This window comes from Denticeps clupeoides, chromosome 14, assembly GCF_900700375.1.
Source record: "Denticeps clupeoides chromosome 14, fDenClu1.1, whole genome shotgun sequence".
Classification (NCBI taxonomy): Eukaryota; Metazoa; Chordata; class Actinopteri; order Clupeiformes; family Denticipitidae; genus Denticeps; species Denticeps clupeoides.
This window is the reverse complement of record NC_041720.1, coordinates 11117800-11130150: the sequence shown is the minus strand read 5'-3', so window position 1 is coordinate 11130150 and position 12351 is coordinate 11117800. Positions and strand designations below refer to the sequence as shown.

General features: G+C 43.6%; 2 protein-coding genes across 2 annotated transcripts; one reads left to right on the top strand and one right to left on the bottom strand.

The window, feature by feature from the left end:
- The first annotated feature begins 248 nt into the window (after positions 1-248).
- hsf2 (heat shock transcription factor 2) lies at positions 249-4581 on the top strand. The gene is made up of 12 exons (XM_029003019.1): positions 249-442; positions 1455-1563; positions 1661-1788; positions 1883-2007; positions 2204-2279; positions 2374-2435; positions 2527-2605; positions 2703-2827; positions 2907-3152; positions 3263-3365; positions 3618-3687; positions 3782-4581. Exons 1-12 carry the CDS (start codon positions 350-352, stop codon positions 4072-4074), a joined length of 1509 nt encoding a protein of 502 aa, XP_028858852.1. The 5' UTR covers positions 249-349; the 3' UTR covers positions 4075-4581.
- A 631-nt stretch (positions 4582-5212) lies between these two features.
- Positions 5213-10768, bottom strand: serinc1 (serine incorporator 1). The gene is made up of 10 exons (XM_029003020.1): positions 10619-10768; positions 9380-9541; positions 9102-9295; positions 8829-8908; positions 8248-8385; positions 7733-7902; positions 7314-7404; positions 7053-7194; positions 6665-6892; positions 5213-6170 (listed from the first exon to the last, which is right to left on the bottom strand). Exons 1-10 carry the CDS (start codon positions 10655-10657, stop codon positions 6032-6034), a joined length of 1383 nt encoding a protein of 460 aa, XP_028858853.1. The 5' UTR covers positions 10658-10768; the 3' UTR covers positions 5213-6031.
- Between the last annotated feature and the right edge of the window lie 1583 nt (positions 10769-12351).

Sequence of the window (12351 nt, the reverse complement as noted above, 5' to 3'; positions counted from 1 at the left end):
CCTGAGCAAGACACTTAACCATGAGTGTCTCCAGGGGGGGACTGTCCCTGTAACCACTCATTGTAAGTAGCTCTGGATAAGGGCGTCTGATAAATGCTGTAAATGTAAATGTTTCAAGAAACCGAACCAATGGAGAAAATCTGTAACACTTGTTGTCACCTCATAGCGCATGGACCTCCACGTGCGACCTTACGTAACGTGGCGGCGGACCAATCAGAGGGCGCCGAGGCGCGGCGGAAGTTGCGCAGCTCCCAGTTGTTTTTCCTGTGTGAGAGTGGTGGCGTTTTTTTATTTTCACCCCTCATCCCCGTTCCCACTGTGTCGCTTTCCCTCCCCGCCGTCGGCAAAAATGAAGCAAAGCTGCAACGTGCCCGCGTTCCTGACGAAGCTGTGGACGCTGGTGGAAGACGGCGACACGAACGAGTTCATCTGCTGGAGCCAGGTGGGCTGCGGAGGGGACGGCGTGCTGGCTAGTTAGCCCCCCCGTCCGCCCCGCTTTAACCAGGGAGACCAGCTAACCCGACGGCGGCGGCGGCGGCGGCCTCTCAGGCCGAGAATTCGTCCTCTCTCGTTTTCCCAGCACCCAGAACGTCGGTTTAAATATCGATACTTGCCAGGCGAAATTTGCGTATGACGACCAGCGGAGTTTTAACCTAAGAAGGTGTCGTGGTGGTCGTCGTACATAACAGTAATATTATTTTATTAGTAATAAAATATGCGCGGTAAAGTGTAGCTTCTGGACTGTGAGTTTCTTGCAGACCTCGGAACGCTTTGTCCTGCGATGGTGTGGTTTCAGCCAGGCTCCGTGCTCTGCTTCCTACTTCTGTGGGAAAAGCCAGTCGACGCCGCTTAATGTCACCAGATTCAGTGTACCTCAGCTGTACTGTCCTGGCCTGCCGTGTGCGGTCGCACTGCACCACGTTCCAGTCGTTCTCCACTCATGGACCTTCAGATTGCCTCTTATTATAGTCAAGTGGAAGGAAACTTTATTTATGCACTGCAGGATACGGAGAGATGAGGTGACATTGCTCCAGGTTTCGTATTTAAAAAACAGACAAGGCATATACACAACATACAGTAAAGGCAAAAAAAGTTTGGACACACCATTCATAGTTTTGATGCCTTCAAGTGAGAATCTACCGACGTAAATGGTCATGAAAATAAAGGAAACACATTGAATGAGAAGGTGTGTCAACTTTTGGCCTGTACTGAATATATTAGTCATCCAGAGATATTCAAGGTGTTCTGTTCTGCCGTGATGTGGACAAGAAAGAGCAAATATGTTACTTGGATGATCAGCATGTTGGGTAACTAAAATGGAGGCTGTGACTGTTGGTGAGAGGCTTTACAGTTCGGTGTCTCCAACGCGTTGACGCCATGAAAAGGCACCGAAGAAGACTCAAAATGCAATGGTACAATGTTTTTTTTTTTGTTTTTTTTTCTAATCTCAACAGGAGGGTAACAGTTTTCTCGTGCTAGACGAGCAGCGGTTTGCCAAAGAGATCCTTCCCAAGTTCTTCAAGCACAACAACATGGCCAGTTTTGTGCGACAGCTCAATATGTGTGAGTTGCCGGGCCGCCCATCCCCCACCGCAATATCTGTTGTCCCTTGAAGCTAGGCAACTGGTGTCCACTAACCAAACAGCTTTGCCCCTCTCAGATGGCTTCCGCAAGGTCATGCACATTGACATGGGCGTGGTGAAGCAAGAGCGGGACGGGCCCATCGAGTTCCAGCACCCCTACTTCAAACACGGCCAGGACGATTTGCTTGAGCACATTAAAAGAAAGGTGCAGCCGCCTTGCATTTTGTTCAGTTCCAGATTTAGTTTATATTTAAAAATGACCAAAAAAAACCCAAATGAGTTTATTCTTCGTTCCACAGGTATCTGCTGCCAGGCCGGAAGAGAACAAAATACGTCAGGATGACCTGTCAAAGATCCTAGCCAGTGTGCAGAATGTACATGGGAAACAAGAGACCATGGACTCCAGGCTCGCCACCCTAAAACGGTTTGGCTCTGCAGTCTATTTCATCTGATTGAATCATTGTCTCATCGTCATTTGAAGGAAATGAAACCAGATTAGTTTCGGGTCATTGCTGTTATTCTCCACGTGTTTAAACAAGTTCAGGTTGAAGTTGTTGGATGGGGTATCTTTTTTATTATCTTCATTCCTGTATTAATTGTTTATTAATATATATTTTTAGTGAGAACGAATCTTTGTGGAGGGAGATATCAGACCTGAGACAGAAGCACTCCAACCAGCAGAAAGTCATTAAGGAGGTGCAGTTATTATTCATTTTCAGTATTTTTCCTGTATGATTGGTCACGTTGTCTGAGAGCTCTGACTTGAATGATTTGAAATTTTTCGTTGTAGCTAATACAGTTCATCTTCACACTCGTCCAAAACAACCGCATGCTTAATCTGAAGCGCAAACGGTACGCTGCCTGTCCTTTGTTTTATTATCCAAAATCTTTTTAAAAAGTGATGAAATAAACAACGGGATGGACATTTCCTCTTTTCTTGTAGGCCCCTGCTGTTGAATGGGAATGGGAAGAAATCCAAGTTCATCCACCAAATATACGACGAGCACATGGACCATAATAAAGTAGATTTCACTTCCATATAAGTAAATGCAATTTCTTAGTATTGTAGGTTAAAAGACCTACAGAGTTTGTTTTTTTTTTTTTAAATGTTCACTGCAGGCCATGGTCAATGGACTGAATGGCTTGAAGGACAGTGGAGATATTTCTGATGATGTTATCATCTGCAACGTGACCGATGAGGAGGCTGAGATGATGGCAGACAGTTCTAGACCTCTCGACCAAGCGTAAGGACCCTGTAATCTGAACTTGTTGTGCTTATGCTAATTTTAGGCGTTTAAACCATATTGTTCTTCCGCTTTGTAGGGATGTTGATATAATCGAGGTAGGAGGAGATGATACGGTTACACAGACACCCATGACAAGTGATGCAACAGCCTCAGTGGGACCAGAAGAACCTTCCAGAAGCATATCAGATTGCCTCGCAACAAGCAGCGCGCTGCAGCTCAACAGCAGACCATCTGGCTTGATTCAGGAGGATCCAGTCAAGATGATGGACTCCATCCTCAGTGAGAACGGAGCCATTACACAAAACATCAGCCTGCTAGGAAAGTGAGTGAATGGATGCCCTGCATCCTGACTACAAAGCTAATTGTAGATTTCACAATTGCATTAATATCATCATATATATATAAAATATATCTTAAAAAATACATCTTCAGGGTGGAACTGATGGATTACCTGGATAGCATTGATTGCAGTTTGGAAGACTTTCAGGCCATGCTGTGTGGAAAACAGTTCAGCATTGATGCTGATATCATAGAGGTAAGTCTGCCTTAAATTTTTGTGTTTTTGATTGGTCCAGTTTTGACAAACATGTTTTTTATGTTTTTAAAATGTTTATTCATTGATGTAATCTGACAGAAAACCCCCACCGAAACATTCCTACCTATGAGATGTTCATGTGCCTTTTCAGAATAGTCTGAAATATAAGTGTACGGGGGTTTCTTTTTCTTTACAATTGATGTCTAGTTGAAATGTATTTTCTATTTATATGTGTTTTAATGTGTCCTATAGGAAACAGACGGCCCCAGAGGAAGTGTTGATCTTTTACCTAAAGAAAGCAAACCAGAAGACGACAACATGGGTATTTTTTCATCTGTGATTCGTATTAATAAACTAAATGGAAGGTTTGTTTATTACACGTTATTAATCACTGATTGCCTCTTCCTCTTCAACAGATAAGCAGCTGATCCAGTACACCACCTGCCCCCTGCTGGCCTTCCTGGATGGCTGCACCCCACTGGCCCCGGCCGAGCCGCTGACCGACAGCCTGCTTCAGCAGAACCCAACGCTGGAGGAGCCAGCCGACCTGCTGGCCCCGATGCTGGAGGAGGAGGAGAAGACTCCACGCAGCACGCTCATCCGTCTGGAGCCCCTTACTGAAGACGAGGCGCGCGAGGCCACGCTCTTCTACCTGTGCGAACTAAACCCGGACGGGCCCAGCAGCGACATGGCGCCACTGGAGCTGTGAACGGAGGAGGGGGAAAAAAAGCAGAAAGAAACAAGAGGAGGGGAACAAAAGAACCGTACCTTTGTCCATATTCATCAAAATGATGATTTATTTATTTCCAGTATCTTTTGGTACATTTTTAGTTGTTCACGGTTGAAGTTTTGTTGCAGTTTTTTTTTTGTTTTGTATATATTTTTTCTTAATTGTAATTTTCTGTCACTGCGCTTCTCTTATTATTGTATTTTCACAAATTTGTGATTTGTCTTGACCAACACACAACTCTTTCCTGTGTACCTTTCCTACTGGAGGTAGTTGAGGAAGACTGAAGAAAAAGGCTCGAGCTATAGAAGTGCCTGTGTTGTTTTTTTGTTTTTTTTATATACACCTATGAACCACAGTGTTCAAACTTTTTAAGTAGTTTTGCTGTTCTTGTCGCTTGAGCACACCGATATTTCTGTGACTAGCCTCTTTCAGAGTAGTTTGTCATTTCCTTAAGCTTGGCAGAACCATTAAATGAACATCAAGGCGTCTGTTGTCTCTTTGTTCACTCTGGTTGGTAGAATTGCTCCCTTCCTGCTTTCCATGAGCAACAAGTTCACATCTAATGGCGACATACTTGCTGAAATTCAGAGCCAATGACTGAGTTAAAAAGTCCCTGATGTCCTTTTTTGGTCAGGGTTCAATAATTTGGGCCTATGACCAGTCTCCAAATGTCTGTTAATTCTTAACAAGGCTAATTTTGGTCGCTGGTGCCATGTGACTGGTATATCAGGGCATCTTTAATAAACCAAAAGGTTCGGATATTCCACGTTTGAATATTAATGAGGTAGGCTGGAAAATTCAAGACTGCTTGAAAGTCAATACATTCAACACACCAGCCTACTGCAACCTTTCACTCAAGACTCCCATGGTGCATTTCTTAGGGAAATGGTACAGCACACACATAACAAAGCCTGTAACGGGGATATGAAAATATAATCTGTTCGGCCATTTCCTAAACCTGCTTCATCATGTCTGGATTGTGAACAGAAAAAAACAGAATAACAAACAAACAAAAAAAAAAAAACGCAATGCAATTTTTCTGTGATATTCTCGTGTTAAGCAGTTATTAGCTACTTATTGCGAAGCAGCAGCCATGGTATCCATACTCACCACACCCAACCTTTAAGCCTTTATTTGTTTATTGAAGATCGATTACAACATACTTAAGAAGGCAACAAAACAATCCTACGATAAGTTTTTGCCAGAAAATTGTGGAGCACACACAGGGTTCTTGTATGCGATGAGCAAATTGATTCACAATAACTTGGTTTACTGCAACACAAGAAGCTTATATAAGGATTTTTTTTAAAAAGGTCCAGTGCAAAACATTTACAACAAACAAGAAATCATATTAAATAAGTCTTTACACAAAACCAACCTGTGCAAATGGTAGAAAGGGATATTATACTGTCGCCGTGGGAGCTCACAGCCCAAAAAACGTCCTGCCTGTGGAGCAGGGATGAGCACAACAAGCGCAGTTACGAATGGCTAACGTGCTAATACAATAATACGTGAATTACGCATGCTTTACAAAAATGCGACCAGCAGTCACTTTGCTTGAACTCTAAACTCTTGCTGTAAACAGAATCTAATTCAGATCGCTGCGTCTAAAATATTCAGTCAGCCACTATTCCACGCAAAAGAAGCAGCATAACAATTTGTGAACTAAAAAAAACCCCAAAACATTGCACTAGTCATCAACATGCACTTCTTATAAACAAATAGTGTTAGAGCCTCTCACAGGCAATGCACAAAACACAGATGAGGAAATTCACTCAAGACACTTCTGCCATATAGCGGCCAAGATGCCTGACTGGATCAGCCTCTTTTACAGTATTTACAGCAACATCGCAGCTCGGCCCCCGCTAGGCTACGCAGGTTGGGGTATTCACAACGATGAACACGGGCCGAGTCTGGCTTCTTCCACTCCTTTCGCTCAGTCAAAGTCGCGGTTGGTGAGGACCAGTGGAGCCACCAGGGTCCAGACGTACAGGGCGATGCAGACCCAGCTGGATGTGATCTTCACCCACACCGATGGCCACTTGCTGGTCATGGTCTCGTAGTTGGAGTCCGGGCTGAAGGAGGAAACAGACTGACATCAGAGTCCGAATGCGGCCGGCATTGGGGTAGATCTGCACCCAGGTACAAGTGGCACTGGCCACTCAGTGAGGCTATTTAAAACCCACGAATTGCCCAATTACTGCTAATAACTATAAAACATTAACACAAATGGCACACCTTCCATTCAGCTACTCCTTAATTTTATTGAATTGTATACAAAGCTGTATATGAAAGTGAAATTGGCATCTACTGCTACTTACAGCAAAGATGCAACTAACAATAATAATGTAATAAAGACTGGTACTAACACCCCTTCCCAACAGCATTAGCCTACTTAAAATTATCACAATTATCCATATACGTTTTTAAGACACTTATGTTCTTGAGACAACTTTCTATTGTTGTTTAAAAGTTCAGATATCTCCATCCTCAATCCTATAGAAGCTACAGAATATTTCATAGCTTCTACATGCTATGGAGTTTTGAACCCAGGTTCATGGCCACATACCTGTACCAGTTGGTGAGGGTCATCATGATGTAAAGCGAGGCCAGGAAGAGCATGAAGTGAAAGAAGGAGTAGCTGTAGGTGACACCATCCTTTTCATTGTCTACAGCGCGGGTTGTACCATCACCCTCCTCAAAGCTCTCAGGGTGAATCGGCCCGTCCTCAATCAGGGCGGATTCATCGCTTGTGAGGGTCAGCTTGTTCACTTGGGTGGTGGAGGAGTTACGGATGCTGGAGAGAGAAAAACAAACATCTCAACATCTACCAAAAAAAAGAAAATCCTGACCTAAACATCGCATTCTAGCCACTATGGAAAAAAAAAAAAAAAAAAAAAAAAAAAGACAAATTGTGCAAAGTAAAGCTGGTTTTGACATCTGGGCTTTTTGCTTACCTGGAGTACAGAACACACATCAAAAACAGGAGCAATCCCACAACACCTTGGGCATCCCACCACTGCACCACATTGTCCTGGCCAGCAGGTCTGGTGCTGTTCATGCCAATGATGCCCAGCAAGCTCGGGTTGCATTTCCTGTCTGAAAAGTGCAAGGGAATTGGGCAAATTTTAAAAATGCAACGATCAGCAGATGTATGGGAACATGCTGACATTTAAGCGAGAGATGCATGTGTCAGTGCAACCGGGACGGGTCCTCACCAGGCTCGTTGGTCATGGCTGACCAGGTCAGGTACATGGTGTACAGAGTCACAATGGATGACTGCAGCAGGCCAGACCTTGGCTGGGACTCCTAAGGAAAAGAGGCACAGATAAACAACTAGGTATTACTAAATAAAATGAACAACGCAACATATTCATGACAATAATAATAATGTAATGGCCTAAATATTTGCCTGTAATATCAGTCTGAAAAAATTCTCATGGCTTAGACAAAAAAAAAAAAAAAAAACGCATTACCAGTAGACAGCACCAAATACGATATTTTGTAAAAAGTGTTAAAATTAAAATTAAAAAGGGGTGGGCATTTTACATTCATTAATAATGTTAAATATTTTATTTCTCATCACTTATTCCATTATTATCGGGCACCATTTCATCAATTAATAAACACAGTGTACCTGGATCTTGGGCAGGATGGACATGACTGAGGCTCCCACGCACAGCAGCATGTTGATGCTGATGAAGACCTTGTTCTCAGTGCAGCCATCCGAGTGTGTGTAGTAGACATAAAACATCACCAGAGACACCAGAGACAGGGCGTAGTTCAATGTGGTTGCAGAGAGAAGAGCTGGAGGGGCAAGGAGCACCGGATTTCAGAACATTACAACCGTACACTACAAGCGACGTTTACAACAATCTGTAAACAAGCAAACAAAAAATAGCGTAAAAACAAAAGGCCTAGCGGCTAAGGAAGCGGCCCCATAATCAAAAGGTTGCCGGTTCGAATCCCAATCTGCCAAGGTGCCACTGAGCAAAGCACAGTCCCTGACATGGCTGCCCACTGCTCACCAAGGGTGATGGTTAAAAGCAGAGGACAAATTTCGTCATGTCGCCGTGTTCTGTGCTGCAGTGTCTCACAATGACAATCACAGAACAGTCAAAATGTTGACTTTGGTAAGCACACAGTCCATACCTGCATACCAGCAGCGCGAGTTGCCCTCCTCCATCTTCTCCACCCAGGACTCGTTCCAGGAGTGGGCAAAATCGATAAGCAGCACCAGTTGAATCAGGATGAAGCAGAAGGCTCCAGCTACACCCACATAGAACCAGACTAGAGAAGATACACACACACAGCAAGAGGCCGGGTTATTTATTCAGGATGGCAGTAGGTGCGCGGCTGCATGGTGAGAGCGAAGGGCAAACAGAAGGTACTTGAAGACGACGCAACATAATTCAATGGAGACATCAGGCTGTTATTCACCTGAAGGTTAAAAGTTCAAACTGATCACAGCTGCATTTTCATGGTCCTTCAATTTCTGCTCCTAACTTGTGATCCTCAGACATACTGTATATTATGTCCATGACAGATTAATAGAAACATAAATAAGATTTTTCAAAAAGGATGATTCAATAGTGTCTACAATTTCTATTTCTTAATTAATGAGAATTCATTAAATTCATTGATTCAAAGTTTGCCTAAAGCAGAGCGTATAAACCCCAAGACTGTGCAGTCCCTTTTCTTAGCATCAATCAATCTACTTCAACATAGCTTACTGGTTGTGAAGGGTCCCTCGGGAATGAAGAACGCGCCGATGGTAATTGCAGTGGTAGCAGCAAACTTGAAGAACCAGAACCTGAAGGGCATCAACGTGTCATTAAAAACCTATTCAGCGATACAGCTCGAGACTCTTTACCAAAAGATTTTTTTTAAAAATATTTCATTGTAATGATATTCCTTGCAAGGCATTCCGATTTAAACAAGTGTTCACCAACAACTGCTGGCAGAAAAAACGAGCATTTATCACAGTGGCGAGTGCTGATATTTACCCATTATGAATGGCGGCGCGAGGGTCCTGGCTACTCTTAACTTTGATCATGATGAGAGAAAAGAGGAGGAAGAACATGGCCATGCCGAAGCACACTCGGTACACAGCCTTGTAGCCGACCAGGACGTCACAGTTCACGTGGCCTTCAACCCCGGGGATGGAGGAGCCCATTCCCCCCTCACAGAAGCCAGGGATCTGCAACAGCACATGGAGCAAGATGTTCTACAGTAACCAAACGATCCATCAACAACAAATGAGCGAAGCAGACTGGCTCTTTACCTTCTTCAGATGGCCCTCCATGCCTGGCAGGAGCATGATGCAGGCGATGGCCACGCCCAACAGCATGAAGAAGGCGTAGATGAGGCGGGTGACCGTGGAATTGTTGCTGCTTGGGCAGCATCTGCACAACAGGCATGGGGCACTGCCACACAAACATGGGATCTGGGAGGAGATGGCATACAGAGGAAAAAAATGTAACATGACAAGTGCATGTCACTGTCACAGCCGCTCACAAGCAAGGCCCCTTTAAAAGTATAACGCTTATGCAAGCATAAAATGTATTTTTGTAAAAACAATAGTCATGAAGAAACAGGGCTAATGCTATATGGTAATGGGGCAGTGGCGGCCCTAGCGGGTAAGGAAGCGGACCCGTAAGGCGCCACTAAGCAAAGAACTGTCCCCACACGCTGCTCCTCATGGCTGCCCACTGCTCACCAAGGGTGATGGTTAAAAGCAGAGGACACATTCCGTTGTGTCGCCGTGTGCTCTGCTGCAGTGTTTCACAACGACAATCACTTCAATCAATCACCTAGTATACATAACCACAGGATTAGTTTAATTAGGATGACCAATCCGAGCTAAAAACAGACTTTGTTGATCCTCCGTCTCGCCCGGCTACTTTGAACAAGAACACGACCCCCTTCCAATAAAAACCTGCATTTCGCAAGAGGTAAACAGGCGCAGCGTCGCCTGGCCTAAATTTAGGCGCCTGACGCCAGAGCGCGTGTTGTCGCAGCACGACGATGGCGACGGTAAGAAAGTGAAAGAGGCGACGTCACGCCGAACGATCTGAGGGTCAGAGCGCATCATTCACCATAAAAAGCGGCTCACATTAAACCCTCGTCTCGGTTCAAAATAGCAGTTGCGGCCGATGGTGGCCCGCTTTGTGCCAAAACGCAAATTACAACACGACGCCGAAATGCGCAGGCTAACGCAGATGCTAGCCGGACGCAGAAGAAACACAAAATGAACAGATTATATCTTTAGACGTTTTCTTTGTGTTTGCTCCCGTGTCATCATTACACCATCTTATTGAGATAAACAGGCATATCTATCTTTAATTTTCCCATAGTAGATTATTCGCTGGCGAAAGACGTTCGCCGATTAGCCACCAAGCTAAGATGCTAATCAACTACAACCCCTGTGTCACTCGGTCAAATTGCGGTCAAAACACAACTTTTTTTTACCCCCTGTTCACAATTAAACATATCCTCACGTTGCAGATCGGGGTCATCTTACCCAGCTTGCCATGGAGCAAAGCCCTAAAACAGCCCCCATGGTGACGGGTTGAGGTTTTTAGCAGATAAAGATGGAGGCTGCGCCGCGGCTGTCTAGACTGTTTACAATTTCCAGCCGGAAATAGAAGCGCCTCCCCCTCTGACGAACTTCCGGCACGGTTGTTTTCGACCACTATATACATAAAATATATTTTATTAATATTTAATTTATTATATTATTATATTTATTATATATAGCAAAACATCTTTATTGTTTTTTACAAATTAACATAAAAACATGTAGCATACAAAAAAGACAGTGGAACATAAAGACTAAGAAATAAATAGTTAATGAATAAAAAACAACAAACACACTTCCCTCCCATTGGAATCAGTCAACAAAAATGCAGACTAGTTTTTCATATACTTTTCAGACAGATCTATATTTTGGATGAATTCCATAAATGGTTTCAATATTTTTTCGAAGACTTCTTGTTTCCCCTTTAAAAGTAAGTAATTTTTTTCCCCACTGGATGGCTTGATAACATTTGCCTTGTCCATAGAGTGATTTTAAGTCCATTTGTCCTCTTTCGGAATTTGACTGCAATATTGACAGTGGAGTACGGTCAAAAATAAATCATATTCGTTGTGGGAATGAAAATGAGCTCCTGAGAACAGGCCAACAGCAGTTGTAATCGGGGTGATCAAGAACCAGTTGTTTTCTGAGCTGGTGTCCATTGTGAAACTGCTGCACTACAGCGAAATAAAATAGGACTGACAAGCCTTTTTAAACAATTTTTGTCAAAAATCATTCAAGTAAAGGCAGTTCCTCTTTTGGCACCATGCCTTTTTATACCTAGAATATGCACAGTACCTGGTAGTATTCCACTTTCCATTGCTGCTGACTTTGGATGAAATGAGAGGAGCTGGTGAAAACTATGGTTATTATGGCAGTGTTTTTTTTTTTTTTTTTTTTTTTAAGCAAAACTATTATTTTAGCTCCAGTAAAGGTGTCTTCCAGAAATTGATGTTGGCTGACGTCCAAAGATTCATATCCATTGATTTGTGACCTGTGACCTTTTGACCTATGCTCTTCCATATTGACCAGGTATAATGAACAGCCAGGGATTGATCATGATCTGGGCAACTCAGGATCTTGTAATCCTGCCAGCATTTTAAATCTTAATCTGTGCGTTGGAAACCGTCCCAGAATCCGAGATCATAGGACTAGATTTTCCCGCTTCACACCTTTTGTGCGAACATATGATTCCAGAGTAGTTCCAGTGGAGCTGTCTGTGGTGCTGACCCCTGTGTGGCTTTATAGGGCGTTTCGTCCCTTATTTTATTGCCCCTACCAGACCCAGCGCCACTGTCTCTGTCCATTCTGACAGAATCTCAGGACACCACTGATGTCCCCGAATAAAGGCTCAGTATCACCGCCAGTCTCTGCAAACGCCCATGTAAACTGTGACCAGGGGACTGTTCTTCCATGCGAACATGCAGATTACAATTACTTCATTTTGTAGTTGTCTGAAACCATTTAGTCGGGTGTGTTTTTTTCTGAGATTATTGTTAATTTTGCTCTACCAATGAATGCCTGAATAGATGTTCACAAAGCAGCAACTGTCCTGTGTAGCCTATTTTTCAGCCTGAATGAGGGTCTGGATGATTCGAGAAGACTCTGCTTCATTTGATTCATATTATATTAATGGTGCTAATGGGATTCGGGGACGTAGCCCAATTCTCTCAAGCCAC

Bases quoted from the DNA above. Each gene is read 5' to 3' on its own strand.
- hsf2 (XM_029003019.1), top strand. From the start codon at position 350: ATGAAGCAAAGCTGCAACGTGCCCGCGTTCCTGACGAAGCTGTGGACG. The intron at 1,564-1,660 runs GTGAGTTGCCGG...TGCCCCTCTCAG, and splicing joins TGTGCGACAGCTCAATATGT to ATGGCTTCCGCAAGGTCATG. The intron at 2,008-2,203 runs GTTTGGCTCTGC...ATATATTTTTAG, and splicing joins AGGCTCGCCACCCTAAAACG to TGAGAACGAATCTTTGTGGA.
- serinc1 (XM_029003020.1), bottom strand. From the start codon at position 10,657: ATGGGGGCTGTTTTAGGGCTTTGCTCCATGGCAAGCTGG. The intron at 9,542-10,618 runs GTAAGATGACCC...ATCTCCTCCCAG, and splicing joins TTTGCTCCATGGCAAGCTGG to ATCCCATGTTTGTGTGGCAG. The intron at 6,893-7,052 runs GTAAGCAAAAAG...TTCTCTCTCCAG, and splicing joins ATGTGTGTTCTGTACTCCAG to CATCCGTAACTCCTCCACCA.